The sequence below is a fragment of the Actinia tenebrosa genome, unplaced genomic scaffold (assembly GCF_029948245.1).
Source record: "Actinia tenebrosa isolate PJP-AT-01 unplaced genomic scaffold, QUT_ActTen_1.0 PGA_scaffold0__85_contigs__length_37466705, whole genome shotgun sequence".
Taxonomy (NCBI): domain Eukaryota; kingdom Metazoa; phylum Cnidaria; class Anthozoa; order Actiniaria; family Actiniidae; genus Actinia; species Actinia tenebrosa.
In genome coordinates, this window is record NW_028292569.1 from 2,832,390 (window position 1) to 2,854,458 (window position 22,069).

Genomic DNA, 22,069 nt, shown 5'->3' on the forward strand with positions numbered 1-22,069 from the left:
TGCTTGCTTACATAACATAACTGCTAAGCTAAAAAGCAAATCAAGGGCTCCAGTTTCCTTTTGTTTTGACCATGATTGTTTTCGGTTTTTATTTGGGGGTAAGGGAACTGTATCTAGGGATGACAAAGCATTTATGCTAGAAAAGGAGGATTTTCAATGTTGTCATTTTTTCAATGATTGGGATCAGTGTTTAGATAGCAATGGGGATGGAGTCATTATTCAATTTCCAATGAAGGTGGGACTAGTTCTTTCTTTATCACCAAGTGTAACTGTTTTTCAAAATAGGAAATTAGTAAAACAACCCAGAATGCCAATAGAAAAGCTGAAAATTGATTTTTTTCGTAAGCCTTTCTCCTGTATTTAAATTGTTTACATTAGGGAAAACATTTAAATATAAACAAATTACTTGAAAGTATCATTTGTAAAAGACATGAAAAGTTATTTATCAGCTTCTAAAAAGACACTCTAACTCATTGTTTTTTCCCCAAACAGTTGAATGACTGTGTCATCTATGTGAATTGTCAGTATAATGAGTGTCAAATGGGCTAGCTAGTGTATTTTATTCAATATGCATTGCATTTTATGTCTGCTATTACTTGATTTTTGTAGATAAAATCCATTGTCAAGCAAAAGCTAACAATTTAAAATTTTGTATTTGTCAATAGAAGATAAAATAGTGCAAATTGTAAAGATAATTTACATTGTACTTCTTTGAACTTTTGTAAGCAAACAGGCTAATTTTTAAATTTTAAAGCAATTAATTTGAAAAAAAGTAGCTATTAGAGTGCCATGAACATAGTAATAAAATAGTAACACTATGTGAATGAAATTGTATATAGAAAAGCTACTTAAAGTATATTGCAATTGAATATATACAATATGAGTCAATGGCATGAAATTAAAACATCTGGGTAATTAAAAAACTATAATATTTTTAGTATTTCAGTATGCCAGTCATTTGCATTTCTCTTTGAGATAAAATTGTCTCTTTGTTTTCTTTTTTATTCCCTCTTCCCAGTAAACAGCATTCTTTTTCTCATATTTTCTTCTTTTCCTTTCATTATCCCTTAGACTCCATTGCCTACTTTCCACTCTTAAGATATCTGCTGTTGAGTCCCACTTGTTTGATTTTCTTAGGAATACAGATCTAGCAACATCATTGTTTTTCTCCACTCCCTGTCCTGTAAAAACTTTCAATGACTTGTACATTTGAAGAAAATATGGTACATGAGCTACTAAGATATGCATATAAGGTGTTACCCTTCTCCTCTCATACCCCTTCATTTTTCCATTCAGGGAAACAAACAACTTCACCCAAGCTACAGCTTTAAGATGGAAGATAGATGGATCTTGTTCTGGTGACCAAGTGTTGATAATGGCATAGAGCTCACCAAAGTTATTCCATATCTCTATAACCTTTTGTCCCAGGTCTTGACACTGAAAAAGTTCTAGAGTTCCTTCTTTTTTTGGAAATTCTTTAAGAAGTTTCTTTTTGTCATCTCCTGTAAGACTGGTCCACTTATATCTTCCACTTGCCCTCCCATCTGCATTTTTTTCTTCCCACACATCAAAAAGAAATTCCTAGTGACTTAATATGCTCCACAGTTTTCTTTAGCTGAACTCCCCTCTCTTGTCCCCTAGCTCTATTCACTTCAATAATTTTGTCCCAATCTAGTGCAGCATCTATCACATTCTCTAGCAAAATATCTGTTACTCTTAACATAAGATGAAGCTCATCTACGACTACATGGTCTAGTTGAATCTTAATAAGTGGTTCTCGTTCGCACCCATAGTTGTAGTTATTTTTCTTGCTGGGATGGTTTTTGTACAAGGTAAGTATTTCTTTGAGAGTTCTGCATAGAGGAAGCTTATTAAAATTGGAGAAATCAGTGTCTACTTTCCATCTATCTTCTTTGGGAATCTTACACCAGGCACAGGCATAGTCAGCTGTGGCAGATTTTAATCCAAGCATTAGCAAAATAAATTTGTAATCACCTCCCAAGAAAAATTCAGTGTTCAGGTGTTGTCCATTAACTTCTATAGAACCACTCTGTATCAAATCATTGATTTCTTGAAAAATTGATTGGAAGGCATCCCTTAGAACTTCATAATTTTCAGGTGCATCGACAATGGCAATGGTCCTGTTTCCCTTAGCAGACATTACATCTTGTCCCGATTGCAGCAAAGAAAATGAGAGAATTATATAATTACTATTCCTGGTCATACGAGCACCATCACCATTTACCTTGATTTTGATCTTATCATTGGCTACAGAAAAGTCCCTTGCATTTTTAAAGAAATCTGTTACCTGTACTTTGAGTAGGTCAGTTAGAGAGTTTACTTTAGAACCATGGTATGGGCCAGGAAGTGAAGATAAATGGCACATGTCATTAAGGTTGGACCTGCACTGTTTGATTAAATAAGATTTGGGAAGTCCCTCACAAATAAAAGAAAATTCATGATAAAATTTGTCACCAACACAAAACTTGTCAAGTAGATATAAAACCTGCTCAACTTTGGACTTTTCTTCATTGGTCAAGTTGTTATAATTTTTTTCCCTTCTGACTACCATTTAAATCTAGCATATGGGTATCTCCTGATTCTTGATCCTTAATTAGTAAAGCCTGTATGTCTAGGCCAAAAGAATTGGAAAACCAAAGTGCTGTTTTTGCTCTATTTAGAAAACAGTTCAGTGTTCTGCTCTTATTTTTTGTCGATGATAGAGGTTTGCCTTGAAATTCGTTTTCATTTTCTAGTACAGAAATGTAGCTTTGTAGCTCAGCATTGGACTCCTGAAGATGTTGAATTTGCCTATCTCTATTTGCTATTTCTTGCACAAGACAATCAAACATATCTTTCTTTGCCTTTTCAATATCATCATACCTTTTTCTCCATTCCTCCACTTCATTCCTTAGAGTACCTAGCTCCTCGTTCCACTGATCTACGGTTTTAATTTCGCCTTCTCGAATATGAAAATTTCTGCTTCTATCATTCAGTTGCTTCCTAGCTCTACCTTTAGTCTTCCTATATTCTTGAACTACTGATCCTGCTATTTTTCTGATGTTATCGTTTATTCTATTTCTTACTTTTTCTTCAGAAATAAAAACAAACGCATTACCTGGCACACTCCATTCTAGTAAATCAACAAAATTTACCTTTGCATTGTACCGATCTTCTTGTACAATTTCGTGCCATAATTTCAGTAGTGGAAAAGGTATTTTCACTGCAAAAATTACTTTATCGTTTCCCCTACTATAAGCATAATGAAATTCAGAAGAAGACAACTCAACGTTTGAGAGATCTTTATTCAAACGGAGCCGATGGTAATGTGCAAACACGTCCGACATTTTGAAAAACTAGTAAACAGCTGATCGATTGACAGATGATTTTACCGCCAAAATACGATCCACAGGCTCTCAGTCCTCCTCTATGAAATTAGTCAGTGATAACCTGGGACTTAGATGATATATTGAATGATGGGATACAAAATGGCAGACGAAGAATCGATAGTTTTTCAGATATTCTCTTCGAAATTCGCTCTAATTGTATAAGAATACCGCGCGTCATTAGGAATATAAGCAGAAGAAGATTCAAAATTTCTATTCTACCTCATGTTTGGCTGATTTTGGAACCGGTAAAACGAATTTTTTTGCTTATAATTTTGGTTTAAAAACATTGTTTACATGATGAACTTCAAACCTGGATATGTGCAAAACCTATATATTCTTCATTTACATTATTAGAAAGCTGGATTTTCGTGCGAAAATCAGTAAAACAGCATGTCGGCCATTTAATTTGTCTATTCACTCTATGTTTTAACGGCTAAATCTTTGAAAGTAATTGGAACCGATATGACGATATTTTTTCCTTTCAAAAATGTAATGACATTATCGATAATTGTTAGGAAAAAAATATTGGATATGTGCAAAATGTAAATATTTCTCACAATAAATGCTAGGAGGAAAAAACTCGGGATTCTCGAAGGTTTTCAATTAAATTTTGTTGTTCTTTCTTTGACTTTTAAGCACTCTACTGCGCATGCTCATCGGCCATGTTGTAGCGAATTTTTCGCCATGGTATAACATTCTACTCGAATGGTTAGCTCATCTTAGCTCATTTTTCTAGCAGCAGACAAAGGTGAATTCAAATTTTGAGTTATCAATATATCTTTCAAAAACCATATACAATTATATCCTACTACCAAAGCTGCCTCATAACATTATCTCCACTCAAATAAAATGTGTGATCGATCTGTACGTAATATTGACAGTCCATTTCAGAGCAATTATTCAATGCTATTTTTTTTCAGGAATACAGAGAGTAAACATAAGAGTATAAATATGAATGTGCAGATTAATAACTGGTATTTAAAAAAAAAAATTATATTCCTGCAAGTTAAACGTTATAAATTCAAATGCTGCTATATATCAATATAACGTGATTACTTATTATTGAACTTACTTGTAATGTTCGAAAATGTAGTTGTTTTAGTTGTTGGTGCTCCTATATCAATAATAAAAGAAATAAAATAAGGTACACATTTATAATGTGCGTTTATTCAGACTGTTGATTCCTTATACACAGCCGAGTGATGTCATTGACATGCGACGTACTTTGGTGATAATTAGCTCTCTCTTTCTCTCTCTCTCTCTTTCTCTCTCTCTCCTTTCTACCGTATAGTCGCGATTGACTCCAGCCTGCCAAAAAAGGTTTAACAATCTATTGTTAAATTATTTATGCAAAACTAACAAAATTAAGAAACTGATGCAAAAACACTATTTTAGGAAAGGTATCTGGAATAAATTAAAGAAGAGTAAAATATTATAAAGGTACAAATTAAGGACTAAGATAAAAAAAGAAGAAAGTTATGCACATTAAAATGATATAAGATGACAATATTAAGAATTAATCATTTAGAAAAAGAACTTTTTAAACAAGACAACTATAGGTATTTTAAATACGCTTGCATGTAGTGCTGAAATGAATATTATGAACTAATTACGATTTTGAGACGACAATAGCACGAAACATTGACGGCTAGTGGGGAGTTCGCGACTCCGCCCAATACCGAATATATTTTCTTCCAACGCCGTCAATATTTCGTGCTATTGTCGTTTCAAAATCGTAATTAGTTTTGTATCGCGATTCTAAAGAATTTAACATACGAAAAAGAAAAAAAAACTGATGACCGATTTTCTTTGATCACAAGCGAAATTCTCCTTACGAGCGCGCGCTATGGCGCAAGCAACAAGCGTAAAAATTTGACGCGCTCTCTTCAAGCTCAAGCTCAAGCTCAAGCTCAAGCTCAAGCTCAAGCTCAAGCTCAAGCTCAAGCTCAAGCTCAAGCTCAAGCTCAAGCTCAAGCTCAAGCTCAAGCTCAAGCTCAAGCTCAAGCTCAAGCTCAAGCTCAAGCTCAAGCTCAAGCTCAAGCCTTCCTTTTCGTCGCGCTTTAGCCAATGAGAACCCTTAAGTTTGAAACGACAATACCATGAAATATTGTCGTCTTAAAAATATAAGAGACTATTGAGAGTGAATCGCGATGCTATAATATATGCATATTATAACTGTATATCGGTATTCTAGAATTTTATGTATGCTGAAGCTATCAAAGCCTTACGTGTAATGTTCGGAGCAGCAGCTGTAGTTTCTGGGGTTGGAGAAGGCTCTTCTGTTGTCTTTTCTGTCGAGGGAAAACGTAATAATTAAAACAATATCGCGCGGGATCCTTGTAGTTTTTTCCAGTTGTCTGGGCGTAAATCAAGATGGGGGACTTTTTTTTTTTTTTTTTTTCGTTTCTTTATATCTGCAAGTTTTGATTCATATTTTCGACATATGTGTACTTGAATATATACGAGATATTGAGTTACGGGAAAAATGGCTGCTCTTCACGAAAGTGGTCAGCGGTATACCCATGAGCACTGTAAGAATGTGCAGCATAATTTTATTTTTTTAGTTTCAGTTATTCTGTTTGCCTCATTTGTTGTTGTAGTGGTAGTGGTATGACCAAATAGTGATTGGTTGCTTTGTTGACTTGAAGGTTGGTTTATAATTGGTTGGTTGGTTCATAAGGTGGAACAGAGAGAATATGTAAGTAAATAATTCTATAACTTTAATAACTTAAGGAAAAATGGAAGAATGATGAATAACAAAAATACCAAGTGCTTAAACCTTATGCTATATTCAGGATCGACTTACGATTGTCTTTATTCATTAAAGATTTGCGAGATCTGCTTGATTTGTATGAATTAATTCCTCAATAATAAGTCGATTCAGTGTGTGTTAAAAGCTGTCTAGGTTCGTCTATAAATAGCTAACCTGATTTCCTATTAACATTTCGTGGTTAGATAAGGTCACTACTTGGGGCTAGGTTTTAATTAAAAAAGACAGCGTTGGATTAGTTTGTGACTAAGAATATGGTAAATAATTATTGACATTCAAAAAGCCATCTGATATCGATGGCCCGGCGCGCCCATAACCATCTGTAGTATAATAAACTATCTATCAATTATTTTTTAAGAACAAAGTTATGAATATGTCTAACAATATAACCAACATATCGTATTGTTGTCGAAATACTACAAAGACTATATTTTGCTTCATAACATTGAACCCAGACGTTGTTGTGAAGTCAGTGATCATCCAGGTGAGTGTAGTCTTAAGGAAGACTTGAACTAGAGAAAGTCTTTGAAATGACTTAGTCCAGCTCAGGTTGTCCAAAGGTCAGTCACCACTAACAATATTCTTTCTTGCCAAAAGAAGAGTATTAAGCACACTACCAAGCAGTTTATTGATCAAAAACTGGTGAAACAAGTAAAGTGCATCAGCTATCTAGGTGTATTTATAGACTCTCATCTTTCTTGGAAAAATCATATTCAACATATTGTCATGAAATTAAAGCGTACTATCGGTATACTATGCAAAATTCGCCATTATACACCTATAACCATACTCAAACAACTATATCATACTTTAATTTATCCCCACTTGACTTATACTGTTATAACATGGGGAAACACCTATCCATCTAGTCTTCTCTTATTACACTTCAAAAGAAAGTCCTAAGAACAATGACCTTTTCTGACTTCAGAGCTCCTTCAAGTCCACTTTTTCAATCTCTGGGAATAATTAAACTCAATGATATAATTTATTTGAATAATTGTATATTTATGTATGATTTTCACTCAAACACTCTGCCATCAGTTTTTCATGACTTCTTCATACCATTAAGTAAAATACATACCTACAGAACACGATTAGCTTCAAGACTCTTCCTATATTTCCAAAATAATAACTAATTATGGCAAATTTAATATCCGTTACGTCGGTGCCATTACTTGGAACAAGATCAAAGATGAATTAAAAAGAACTAAACGTTCAAGTTTAAAAAAAAGTAATAATAGATCAAATTTTAAAAACTTACTAGTTACTCTGATGCACTTTACTTTTCGCCCATGGTTTCTTCCTTCTTTTCCTTTATGGTTTTCTCTTTCTTTATTATTATTATTATTTTTACTCCAATCTAATTACATTTGTTTTTGGATTTTCCTATTTCTATACTTATTCTTGTAACAATTATCAAACAGTACCAAATGACCAATTTGCTACCTAATTTGATTAGCACTGCTATTTTTTGGTAGCAAGTGGTTCCTCAATTTTTTATTGTAATCATCAAAATATTTAACAATTAATTTGCAAATCAGAGGGCACAAATAAAGTTCTATTCTATTCTATTCTATTCTATTCTATTCTATTCTATTCTATTCTATTCTATTCTATTCTATTCTATTCTATTCTATTCTATTCTATTCTATTCTATTCTATTCTATTCTATTCTATTCTATTCTATTCTATTCTATTCTATTCTATTCTATTCTATTCTATTCTATCTATTCTATTCTATTCTATTCTATTCTATTCTATTCTATTCTATTCTATTCTATTCTATTCTATTCTATTCTATTCTATTCTATTCTATTCTATTTATTCTATTCTATTTATTCTATTCTATTCTATCTATTCTATTCTATTCTATTCTATTCTATTCTATTCTATCTATTCTATTCTATTCTATTCTATTCTATTCTATTCTATTCTATTCTATCTATTCTATTCTATTCTATTCTATTCTATTCTATTCTATTCTATTCTATTCTATTCTATTCTATTCTATTCTATGCTATTCTATTCTATTCTATTCTATTCTATTCTATTCTATTCTAGTCTATTCTATTCTATTCTATCTATTCTATTCTATCTATTCTATTCTATTCTATTCTAATTCTATTCTATTCTATTCTATTCTATTCTATTCTATTCTATTCTATTCTATTCTATTCTATTCTATTCTATTCTATTCTATTCTATTCTATTCTACTCCATTCCATTCCATTCTATTCTATACAACACTCAACCTGACGATAACACTTCACAATAAATGTGCATAATATATATATCGTATTATTTTCCTAAAAGAGAATACGGTCTATGTGGATTAGGAAATTAGAAGTTAGGAATCAAAAGTTTATATGAAATAAATAAGTTATGTTACTCCCAAAAGAGTGTATGGCTTACCTTTTCCTTTCTCTGCAACCATTAGGTGCACATAATATGGTAGAACTCTAGATACATCGTCACTGATGCTTGCAATGTATTCTTTAGCATCACTGACAGTAAGGTTCTTCAACACGAACCAAGCACGACCTATTGTCAAGTTTCCAATAAATTCTACTCTCTTTTTCAATGCCGCATCAATATCTTCGTTAAGGTGCACTTTTCCATTATATCCATTAACAGTGATAAACTGAGGATCAGGGATGGTGCCCTTTCTTATTCCCCAGCTGGCAGAAAGGATTTCTTTTTGATCCATCGTATTCCACATAAACAAGGCATCTTCTCCAATGGAACATCTGATATGTGTTGGACCCTTTATGGAGTATACTTTGTCAAACAAGAAGAAAATTATAAGGCATTAATATATATGTTTGCTATTATATGGTATTATAAAAAAATTCAGATAGTACGCGTGCTGTGATTGGCCGAGAGCCGTGTTTGCATTGCCCTGTGCAAACACAGTTGTGATGCGCTTCGACACCGGTGGGAAAATTTGAGTTTTGTTTGTACACAAATACAAATACAAGCTGTAGTCATAACTCCAGTAAAATTACTATAGAAGAATATGGCTGATTTCTGAAATAGTAGAACCACCAGAAGAGCCTCCAGCAAAAAAGCAAAAATCCAGATTTGCCAGCCTGAACTCGGAGAATCTCGACGAACTCTTTCAACAACACCGATGGAAATCAAGCTTGAATTTAGCGAGTTCTAGCTCTCAAAATAGTGTTTTCTTTTCAGTCTAGAATGACTAAAGCCATTGGTTAAGCTTTTGAATTATTATTTTATCTAGATCTGCTTGTAAAAGGCTCTTTCTCAAGGGAGAAAGTCGCTAAAGTTTGGCTTCTTTTCGCTTTGAAATAAAAAATTTTCAACTTGAATTACATTTTTGGAGGCGTGTATCAAAATCGCAATTTGATTGGTTAAGCGTCTTCCTTCGCGCAATCTCATTGGTTATTGCAAATGCACAAGTATGTAAAGAGAATTTGTATTTAAAACTTTGAATTAAATTCTTCTGTTTTATTCAATCGTGTTTCGTTATTTCATTTGTTTTTGAAGAAAATAATTTTATAAAACAAATAAAATACATTTATTGTGTTTGCACAAGCTAATGCAAAAGCCTGTGCAAACACAGTAAATGTATTTTATTTGTTAATCATTGAGCTGCTGTCTGCAATAATAAGTGTATTATATGAATTAAATCCGAAGATTACGAAACATAAGGAAGGTAGCAAATTCATTAACGTAGTATAAAGCTTATAATGCAGGCACAAAGCTAATATGTTCGTATTCAAAGCACCGCTACTAGCTAGTTGCCGAACTAATATTTAACACTTTTCAATTTTATAACTCTGATCTAAGCACTTCCAAGAATGTTTAAAGGACACGACAGAAGCCAGGGAGACCATTTTAATCTATTCTAGCATTTCAACGTCCTCAAAAGCAAAAATATTTTCAGGAAAGGAAATGGAATTGATAAAGGTACTTTTAGGTATACAATTTAGTAAGAAATCTAGTTGTAAAAGACAACGTTTCGCTGTTATCTCGACAACATCATGATCACCTGATGATGTTGTCAAGATGACAGCGAAACGTTTTCTTTTACAACTAGTTTTCTTACTAAAGGAAAAGGATTACCGTGAAAAAGAAGAGACTAGGCAGATTAAGATTCACGTTTTTTCTTCCCGCAAACGGCAAACGTGACCACGTTTTCATCGTTTCCCTACAATTCACTTAACTTTTTGCAAACCTTCCCGACAAATACACATATTCTTATTTTTATCTACTACTTGGAGATCATTGCGATTCCTCTTCACTAATTTAAAAAAAAGAATTAATGGTCAACTGACGTTCCACGTTTGCTGGAACGAGAAGCTTAACCTCTCTATTGACTCATTCGGAACGGAAAATCAAAAATTATAAAATCAATTGCATTTTCTTTCAAATTTGAATGTGAAAGTAAGCATTTTTCTGTTTCTCATATCATCTTGATTAAAAAACGCACTACATGAAAACCATCTGAAAAGATGCATACATATGCTGGAAACAAAAACTTAGACCCTTTCTTATAATTTAGTAATAAAAAGAGCCGATTTCATAAACTACTATTTGTTTCTAAATCCAAAATAGCGGACATTACGTACACCTACTGCTGAATTCAACCGACCCTTTGTGAATCGTGTTCGTGTTGTTCAGTCAATCTATATACAAGGACACGTAAACCCGTCTTATAAAACGACATTGACTGATGCTGATATAATTTTATATACGCATGCTTCAAAGGGTAGGAAAACGAAGAATTGAAGAAAAACACTAGTAAGAAGGCTCTTTATATTTTCTAAAGACATTTTATATATAGGTCTATCCATTTTGAAAATTTGTGTGCAGAGAATAGCTGAGGTAAGAATAAATTCTGGACGATAACGTAACAAAAAATTGACCTAATTCCAAACCGTTTTGGCGAAAAACTAAACCTATTGCTACGGAGCTTTGTAGACGATAAAGGATATCGATAACACCCAAACTGCATTGTGTACATCAGTCAGTCAACTATGACTACTTTCAACAGGTTATTTGTTTTTCAGATCATTTGGACAAAAACTATTAAAAATTAAAGACATTCTTTACCTTGCTCAACGATTTCGAATAAGGTTTAAAGCAAGAAGATGAAAAGGTACTGAAATCTCAAGGACGCCATCGCCTTTTATTCTTTCCTTCTGCTTGAATAGACCCCTTTCGAATTCCAAATTACCGCTGTGTTTCTTGATTACAGACTCATTTGCATAGGATTAGCCTCGAGTTTGTGCGGTATATTCACGTGTTCCAGTCAAGGTCCATCGAGTTTCAAAGTGTTTGTATTGTTGAAGTTGTGCATTATTTACTTTCCTGTTGGTATTTGTGAATATTCAAACACCGATACGAGGCTAACCCTGAAAACCGTCAAAATGTGAAAAAAGTGAATAATGTACTTATATTTTGAGTAAAGCAAGTTTTAACGCTTTTTCTCTCCACTTTTATTAAAAAGGAAGAGCTCTTCGTTTTGGCTAATATACAGGAACAATGAAACCCTTGAAATTCCACCTTCTTGAAACAATAATAACTATACATAATCTGCTGTTTTTCGAAGTACTCATTCATAGACATAGCTTCACGTGCGCACTCCTTCCTCTTTACAGTGTAGTGTTTTCTGTTGCAATGGAAATTTAGTTATCTTCAGTTCTTAAAGGCAGAGGGAGGGAATGCCAGGGTTGTAGTGCATAGCGGTTTAATTTATAGATAGATAGATAGATAACTTTATTTATCAACGGTAAATCCTTCAAGAGAAATTACATTATACCACTAATTAATTAAAAATTATATCATAGAATAAACTAAGCTTATTAAACTAAACTACTATACACTCACTACACTACACTGAATTATATATATATATATATATATATATATATATATATACCGAATCCCTAAAACTTTGACAATTTAGCGATATATATACATATATATGTATCCCCTTTTTCCTATTGTCTCTCCTTGAAAATCCAGGTATGACAATAGAAAAAAGGGGGTTACACATATATGTATATATATCGCTAAATTGTCAAAGTTTTAGGGATTCGGTGTATATATCTATATATATATATATATAGCTCTCATTAACCGAATGCGAGGTCCGTACCTTAAGTTATGGACCGAGTTTTTTCCACTGCTTTATGGCCCAAGCGCTACGCGCTTGGGCCATAAATAAGTGGAAAAAACGAGGATCCATAACTTACGGTACGGACCGAGCAAACGAGGTTAATAAGATATTTATTATATGACAAGGCATTGAGATTAAAAAGAGGCGAAGCAACAAAAAGTAAAGTTAACAGCGCATGTCAAACGAGAACTGCATTGGAAGGGCTTTCTGTGCGTGCTACAAGTCACGTATGTTTGAGTCGCTCAAAAAGAGAAGTTTTAGTTTACTTTGAAAGAATTTAGCAATAGCTTAAAGTTTTATGAAATACTAGTTAACTAAATTGAGGCTTTCTTTTGCAAAACATGTAAATGCAAAGCAAAAAAGGCATCAAAAGAAGACCTCAACAACTCAACATGAGATTGAGAAGAAAACTGTCGTACTTCAAACTTCAAGCTATTCACAACCAAGATGAAAAATACTACAGCCTTCCGCTTGTTTTCCTGCCTTTTATTGAGGAAAAAACTCAAAAACTGTCTCCAGAAATGAATGAGAAGCTTTGGAAAATTACGGCTGGCTGAACATGGCTAGTTTTCATCAATTTTCAACTTTTTCACTGTTTGAAGCAGGCCGCCATATATGCACAATGGCTGAAGTCATGAAGACGGCACACTTTCGACTCAATTAAAAAAGGTACTGCCAACTCTCCAGTCTAAAAATGTATTCAAATTCAATTGGGGGTGAAATATTACTGAAATATGGAAATATTTCAAGATGGATGAGCCTAGAAAACTGCTTAAAACGTTTACCAAAGAAACTACTGGCTTCTTCACCCGATCGATTCAGATAAGTTCAAACTGGACGTTGTTAGCTCACTGAAATAACAAATTTACGCTAATTCTACTTGTAAACCTATCTTTATTTCATTTACTGAATTAGCCGCTGTTCACCACCCTTTAAGTTCGTAGTTTGGCTTAGTTTTAGCTTTAGCATAGTTAGTTTTTCTAGTTTTTTCTAGTCGTACAAAATCGGCGCTCAACTAGTGCCGTGTAGAGCCTTGATCGAAAGAGTTTCGCTTGTATGAAAGAGTTGTCGCTTGTTTGATAAGTTTTACATTAAATGCCAGTGACTTTCAGTTATCTTTAATTATTTATTGAAGGTTTCCCGACGATTTTCATCCAGAAATATATTTTTTTGATAAACATTTGAATGTTTTAAAAGATCATAAGTACGTACACTCAGTGAACCATTTCATTTTTCGGTCCGTACCGTAAGTTATGGACCGCAAATTGACCAATCATAGCGCGTGAAATTACCTTGTCATATAATAAACATACTTATACATACATACATATATATATATATATACCGAATCGCTAAAACTTTGACACTAGGACGATATATATACATATATGTGTATCCCCCTTTTTTCTATTGTCTTAACTGGATTTTTAAGGAAAGACAATAGGAAAAAGGAGATACCTATATATGTATATATATCGCTAAATTGTCAAAGTTTTAGGGATTCGGTGTATATAAATATATATATATATATATATATATATAATAAAAATAAAATAGATAAAATAGATAAAATAGATAAAATAGATAAAATAGATAAAATAGATAAAATAGATAAAATAGATAAATAGATAAAATAGATAAAATAGATAAACTAGATAAAATAGAGTAATAAATAGATAAAATAGATAAAATATATAAAATATATAAAATATATAAAATATATAAAATATATAAAATATATAAAATATATAAAATATATAAAATATATAAAATAGATAAAATAGATAAAATAGATAAAATAGATAAAATAGATAAAATAGATAAAATAGATAAATAGATAAAATAGATAAATAGATAAATAGATAAAAATAGATAAAATAGATAAAATAGATAAAATAGATAAATAGATAAATAGATAAAATAGATAAAATAGATAAAATAGATAAATAGATAAAATAGATTAAAATAGATAAACTAGATTAAAATAGATAAAATAGATAAATAGATAAATAGATAAAATAGATAAAATAGATAAATAGAAAATAGATAAAATAGATAAAATAGATAAAATAGATAAAATAGATTAAAATAGATAAAATAGATAAATAGATAAAATAGATAAAATAGATAAATAGATAAAATAGATAAATAGATAAATAATAAATAGATAAAATAGATAAAATAGATAAAATATATAAAATATATAATATATATAAAATATATAAAATATATAAAATATATAAAATATATAAAATATATAAAATAGATAAAATATATAAAATAGATAAAATAGATAAAATAGATAAAATAGATAAAATAGATAAAATAGATAAATAGATAAAATAGATAAATAGATAAATAGATAAATAGATAAAATAGATAAAATAGATAAAATAGATAAAATAGATAAAATAGATAAAATAGATAAAATAGATAAAATAGATAAAATAGATAAAATAGATAAAATAGATAAAATAGATAAAATAGATAAAATAGATAAAATAGATAAAATAGATAAAATAGATAAATAGAAAATAGATAAAATAGATAAATAGATAAATAGATAAAATAGATAAAATAGATAAAATAGATAAAATAGATAAATAGATAAAATAGATAAAATAGAATAAAATAGATAAAATAGATGAAACTAGATAAAATAGATAAATAGAAAATAGATAAACTAGATAAAAAGATAAATAGATAAATAGATACAAATAGATAAAATAGATATAAATAGATAAAATAGATAAAATAGATAACGTCGATAAAATAGATAAAGTAGATAAAGTAGATAAAGTAGATAAAGTAGATAAAGTAGATAAAGTAGATAAAGTAGATAAAGTAGATAAAGTAGATAAAGTAGATAAAGTAGATAAAGTAGATAAAGTAGATAAAGTAGATAAAGTAGATAAGTAGATAAAGTATATAAAGTAGATAAAGTAGATAAATTAGATAAAGTAGATAAAGTAGATAAAGTAGATAAAGTAGATAAAGTAGATAAAGTAGATAAAGTAGATAAAGTAGATAAAGTAGATAAAGTAGATAAAGTAGATAAAGTAGTATTAAAGAGATAAAGTAGATAAAGTAGATAAAGTAGATAAGTAGATAAAAGTAGATTAAAGTAGATAAAGTAGATAATAGTAGATAAAGGAGATATACGTAGCTCAAGAGATAAAGTAGATAAGTAGATAAAGTAGATAAAGTAGATTAAAGTAGATTAAAGTAGATTAAAGTAGAATAAAGTAGATAAAGTAGATTTAAAGTAGATAAAGTAGATAAGTAGATAAGTAGATATAAAGTAAGATAAAGTAGATAAAGGTGAGATAAAGAGATTAAAGTAGATAAAGTTGTGATTAAAGTAGAAACGAAGATTAAATGTAGATAAAGTTTAGATTAAAGTAGATAAAGTAGATAAAGTAGTATAAAGTAGATTATGTAGATAAAGTAATAAAGATAACGTAGATATAACTGTAGAAAAGTTTAGATTAAAGTAGATAAAGTAGATTAAAGTAGATAAAAGTTAGTAGATAAAGTAGGAAAGTTTAGATAAAGTAGATAAAGTAGAGAAGTAGGATAAAGTGATAAAGTAGATAAGTAGATAAAGTAGATAAAGTAAGATAAAGTAGATAACAAGTAGATATATAAAGTAGATAAAGTAGAATAAAGATAGATAAAGTTAGATTAAAGTAGATAAGTAGATTAAAGTTCGTTAAAGTAGTAAATAACGTAGATAAAGTAGATATAGTAGATTAAAGATAGATAAAAGTAGATAAAGAGATATAAAGTAGATGTAAAGTAGCTAAAAGTAGAATAAAGTAGATTAAAGTAGATTAAAAGTAGAATTTAAAGAGAGATTAAAGTAGATAAAGTGAGAATGAAAGTAGAGTAAAGTAATAAGTAGATAGCTAAGTAGATAAGTAGATAAAGTATGGATAAAGAGATAGTAAGTAGATAAAGTAGATTAAAGTTAGATAAGTAGATAAAGAGTATTTAAAGTAGATAAAGTAGATAAAAGTTAGATATAAGTAGATAAAGTAGATAAAGTAGAGTTAGATAAAGTTAGATAGATATAAGTAGATAAAGTAGAAAGAAGTAGATAAAAGTAGAAGTAGATAAAGTAGAGAAAGTAGTTAAAGTAGAATAAAGTTAGGATGAAAGTAGGATAAAGTTAGATTAAAGTAGTAGTATAATACTAGTAAGATAAAGTAGATAATTATAACAGTAGATACAAGTAGAATATAAAAGTAAGATAAAGTAGATATAAAAGTAGATAAAGTAGATAACGTTAGAAGAAAGTCGATACACGAGATAAAGTAGGAAAGATTAAAGTAGATAAAGTAGAAAAAAGTAGATAACGTAGAGAAAGTAGATTTAAAGTAGATAAAGTAGATAAGTAGATAAAGTAGATAAAGTAGAATAAAGTTAGACAAACGAGATAGAAGTAGATAAAAGTAGATAAAGTAGATAAAGTAGATAAAAGTAGATAAAAGTAGATAAAGTGATAAGTAGTGGAGAAGTAACGGATTAACAGTAGAGAATAAAGTTAGTAAAGTAGATAAAGTAGATTGTAAAAAAAATAGATAGATAAAGTAGAATAAGTCGATATAAGTAGTGATAAAGTAGAAAATCGTAGATAAATGTAGATAGTAAAGTAGATTAAATGAGAGATAAAGTAGATAAAGTAGGATGAAAGGTAGATATGAGTTAGATAAAGTAGATATCGTAGATTATTTCAAGTAGATAAAGTAGGATAAAGTAGATAAAGATAGATAAAGTAGATAAAGTGAAGTAGATAAAGTAGATAAATAGTCGATAATAAAGTGAGAGTAAAGTAGATTAAGTAGCTAAAGTAGTAAAGTAGATTAAAGATAGATAACAGTAGAATAACGTAGAATAAAGTCGATTGATAAAAGTCGATAGTAGATAACGTACCCCGCCTAAAGTAGTTAAAGATAGATATGAGTAGATTAGTAGAAAAGTAGATAAAGTTAGATAAATAGTAGATAAAAAGTAGATAAAGAGTATAGCTAAAGTATGTCTAAAGTAGTTTATAACGTAGGAGTCACAGTAGATAAAGTTATGATAAAAGGTAGGGATACAGTAGATTAAGTAGATAAAGTTAGATAAAGGAGATAAAGTAGATAAAGTAGATAATAGATGTAAGTAGATTAAGTAGATATAAAGTAGGATAAAAGTGAATAACGGTAGAGTAAATGTAGAGATAAAGTAGATAAAGTAGATAACGTAGATCAAGTAGAAAGTAGATAAAGTAGATAATAGTAGATTAAAGATAGAAAAGTAGATAAAGTAGATAAAGTAGATGAAAGTCGATGTAAAGTAGATAAAGTAGATTTAACAGTAGTGTAAGTAGATAAAGTAGATAAAGTAGATTAAAGTAGATAACGTAGATAAAGTAGATAACGTAGATAAAAGTAGATAAAAGTAGATAAAGTAGATAATAGTAGAATAAAGTAGATTAAAAGTTAGATAAGGAGATAAAGTATGATGAAAGTAGATGTTAAAGGAGATAAAGTAAGATTAAAGTAGATAAGTGTAGTGTATCAGTGAGATAAAAGTAGATAAAGTAGATATGAGTAGATAAAGTAGATTTAAAGGTAGATACACGTAGAATAAGTAGATAAATGTAGCTAAAGTAGATTAAAGTAGATAAAGTATGAATAAAAGTAGATAAAGGAGATAAAGTAGATATAAGTAGAGCTAAGTTAAGAGATAAAGTCTGATAAAGTGAGATCACGTGATAAAGAGATAAAATTAAGATAACGTAGGAAAAGTCGATTAAGTGATAAAGTAGAATAAAAGTTAGATAAACGTGGCTAAAGTAGCATAAAGTGAGATAAAGTAAGGATAAAGTAGATAAAGTAGATTACAGATAGATCAAGTAGATAACAGTAGATTAATAGTCGATTAAAGTAGAAATCAAGTTAGATAACGTATGTAAAGTAGATAAAGTAGATTAAAGTAGATAAAGTAGTGTGATAAAGTAGATAAAGTAGATAAAGTCGATAACGTGTGATAAATGTGTAGATTAAAAGTAGATATAAGGAGATAAAGTAGTAAAGATAGATAAAGTAGATAAAGTAGATAACGTAGTATAAAGTATGCAAGATATAAAGTAGATAAAGTTAGATAAAGTAAGCGATAACGTAGATAAAAGTAGTAAAGTAGATAAAGTAGATAAAGTCGATAAAGTAGGATACCGTAGATAAAGTAGATAAAGTAGATACGTAGATAAAGTCGAACAGTACGATCAGTAGTAAACGAGATAAAGTAGATTAAAGTAGAACTAAAGTAGATAAGTAATAAAGTTAGATAAAGTAGATAAAGTAGATAAAGTAGCTTATAACGTAGATAACGTAGATTTAAAGTCAGTCCGTAGCTCAAGTCGCTCCCGTACGACTAAAGTAGCTCAAAGTAGCTAAAGTAGATACAGGAGCATACCGTGCAAGTAAGATCAATGTAGCTAAAAGTAGGATAAAGTAGCATAAAGTAGAGATAAGTAGAGAAAGTAGATAGATAAGTAGATATAAATGTAGCTACAGTAGATAACGTAGCTTAAAGTAGCTACGTAGATACAGTAGAGATCAGTCGACTCACAGTCGATAAAACGATGCTCCAGTAGATCAAGAGATAAAGTCTAGATAGTAAGTAGACCCCCTAAAGTAGATAAAGTAGATAAAGTAATCAAGTAGAGAGAAAGTAGATAACGTAGATTAAAATAGGATTCGAAAATAGCATTAAATAAAATCGATAAAAATAGCTAAAAATAGATCTAAAACCCCCAATAGCCCATAAAAGTATAAATGGAAAATGCGTGTATTTATCTGTCAGAGTTGTTGGACCTAATACCAATCAATAATTGCAATGGGAACATGTTAAAACACCCTTTACATTTTCCAAATAAACGAGACCAAATCATACCACAGCAAGACCACAAAAGTTCTTTATTCCAGGCAATGCCACACAATCAAATAGGATTAACGCGGGCCGAAACATCATGGCTTCGAAGTGATTATGGGCTATGTTGTGTATATCCGGCTTCAGGCCCTTGCCTTTGAACGACACCCAGGCAGTGACCGTCCCAGTAGTGTGACATCTGTGACAATTGAGAATAAAAGACCACTCTTACGATTAAGACCTAAGTATTTCTTGGAAATCACGCTCAAAAGAAAAAATATGAAAACTGAGCTTGAAACTGAGGTTTAGAACTTGCGAAAATGATTAAGAAAATCACGAGCAGAAACATTCTAAAAAGGATGGTGAGCTTCTATGTGTATGCATGCGCGTTTCCGCATCGCCATAAATTGTATTCATTAATTCATCATTGATAGCAGACCAGACTTAAGGCTCCCTTAGAAAATTTATACTCGATTTCTTACTGTTTTCCATCAGATGCTAAACTACTGAAGTGTTTTTTTTAAAACATGGTATATAGCTCTTGTGTCGAAAAATAAGAATGTACTGAAGTAAACTTCTTTCGATGGATCCATGTATTAGTACTCAGTTTGGGTACAGAAGTTATGAGCGTGGAAATGGAAAAATTGTCGTCTTGACACCAACTTGCAAACAATCTGTAGAGTGAATGATTTGGCCATGGGAAATTAACAGGTCTCGCAGTACCTCTTGCAGAATATAATAGACCTGAAGAAGCTAACAAAGTTTCTTGGAAATATGATTGTGTTTTGAATGTAAAACACATAGTACGAAGCGAACGTTAGGGAAGGATATTGTAGCCAAAACGAAACCATGTGTGTGGCAATGAGTTACGTAGCATACAGAAAGACGGCTGAAAAGTTCACCACAGAATATCCTTATTAAAATAATAAATATATTGGCAATAGCATAACATTACTATAATATAACAACAAAAAATATTGCGGTATTTTTCTTCAACATTATGCAGAGAGCTAAATCATAGTATCAGGATTATGTTTTTGTTTTCGTCGGCCCTTCATACATTTGCGCAAAAGCGTCCATTGGTGTGCGTCGGGGGACTGGATACATTTCGCCGAGAAACCCCCAACCAGGCGGGTGTGAAGTTCTCAGGTAGCCCAAGTTTCAGTTTCTGTTGGGTCAGTTAAAGAAATGTATGGGGATGTTGTAAAATAATTCACAAATTAACATAATGAAACGTGGAAATAACCCTATACAATTTTACCCCATCATGAGAAGTGAGCACTTCTTTCGATCTGAGTGGTTCGTGGTTCTTTTGGTTCTGTCACGCGCAGTCACACCTTGCCCTCCTCCCTGCTTCCCGGCCCGTCATCGCTATACCACCGCGGGACAGCGGCGTGCATTGCACGGATTTTTCTAGTGCAGCGGTAAACAACTCGCCTCCTCGCATACCGTACATGCTGATTCCCCCCCGCAAGCACGGTGCCGTTGTGTTGGAAAGAGATCGTTACTTTAACGATAACGTGAAACCTTCGAGATCCATATAGACACCAACATTCTATCAATTCACATTAGAAATTACGACCCACTAACTGAAACAAAACACACATATTAAATTTACCCAATCGTCTGTCCTAGCGCCCTTGTGGTAACTTCGCTCATCCCCTCTGTTATTCCCAAATTTTTATGACAGTCATCCTGATCTTTGCACTTCTGCTCCTAATTAAGTTGCAGGCGATTGACCCAGTTCTCTCTTGATTCTTCTATCACCTGCATGTATAACTCACCCTGATGAAAAGGGTAAATTATACACCGTGAAAGATGAAAAAAACTTACTACTGTCGGACGCTAGTCATTCGTCGGAGTAACAGTGTTTAACGTAAAAGCGAAGATAGAAAGATAAAGACCAGTCCTTGTGTAAAAGGGGAGTGCTCATATATGATGAATACGACAAAAAGAAAACCAAGAGGCATTGTTTAGGCTCCTCAATTAGTTTATAGCTAGTATACTTTGAATGTATAATAAGCGTCGGAGCGTCCCTCCCCCGATTAGATTAGATCATGTTTACTATTAAGCGATCTATTGCACGGCATCATACTTGTAAATATACAAGAAACGCTGCAAAATACCTGATTTTAGACCAAGGCAAAGTAACAAGAACCTTCCGATAACCCCTTCCAAGTAGCAGAACCTGCAAAGTTAAATGTTTGAAACAGCATTTAAACCATTGTAATTAAACAACTGCGTTGAATTCGAACATCATATGCTGCTTCTTTGCGTGTACGGATTTATTGGAATTCTTGGAAAGCTACTTATACATCAATGATGCGATTGTCACGCGTAATAACGCTTTAACACACAATAAACCAGCCGCACAACGATGCGGTTTCCAATATCCCGATATGGCTAAGATCCATCATCGTAAGCATGTACTTTTTTAAAAAATTTAGATCTGAATGATTTAAGATGCACCCCCCATGCTGGCGCCGTCATTCGATTGTATAATAACAATTGACTAACACAACAGACAGAAAAATATGTTTTGTTATGCTTTAATCTTTACGTGTTAACTTTATGTAGATTTATTTACTAGACAGAACGCTAGGTGTTTGTTTGCAGCTCGATTCACGATCACAAATGGTACATGTTATCGTGCTATACGTACAAGTTTAGTTAATGTGCAAGTTTAAGACTAGCATATTGTAATTATAAAATTAATACCTTATATTTGTCTCTACGATGTGGGGGCGGTAGAGTGTATCCCGCCGTGACTTTTATATACTTTCGATTATACTTGTATTTAATTTGAAAACGGCCCCTAATTTTTAATATATAATATATTTACACCCG

The 22,069-nt window shown here is 31.3% G+C and overlaps 1 protein-coding gene and 1 pseudogene across 1 annotated transcript; both read right to left on the minus strand.

Moving 5' to 3' along the window:
- Positions 1–789: 789 nt before the first annotated feature.
- On the minus strand, positions 790–3,843 carry LOC148913249 (uncharacterized; annotated as a pseudogene).
- Positions 3,844–4,441: 598 nt separating this feature from the next.
- Positions 4,442–8,938, minus strand: LOC148913250 (uncharacterized). Its single transcript, XM_089026014.1, has 3 exons — positions 8,572–8,938; positions 5,618–5,680; positions 4,442–4,503 (listed from the first exon to the last, which is right to left on the minus strand). The coding sequence occupies exons 1-3, from the start codon at positions 8,876–8,878 to the stop codon at positions 4,442–4,444; spliced, it is 432 nt and encodes a 143-aa protein (XP_088882140.1). The 5' UTR covers positions 8,879–8,938.
- Between the last annotated feature and the right edge of the window lie 13,131 nt (positions 8,939–22,069).

Bases quoted from the DNA above. Each gene is read 5' to 3' on its own strand.
- LOC148913250 (XM_089026014.1), bottom strand. From the start codon at position 8,878: ATGTGGAATACGATGGATCAAAAAGAAATCCTTTCTGCCAGCTGGGGA. The intron at 5,681-8,571 runs GTAAGCCATACA...TTCCCTCGACAG, and splicing joins GGTTGCAGAGAAAGGAAAAG to AAAAGACAACAGAAGAGCCT. The intron at 4,504-5,617 runs GTAAGGCTTTGA...TTATTGATATAG, and splicing joins TGCTGCTCCGAACATTACAC to GAGCACCAACAACTAAAACA.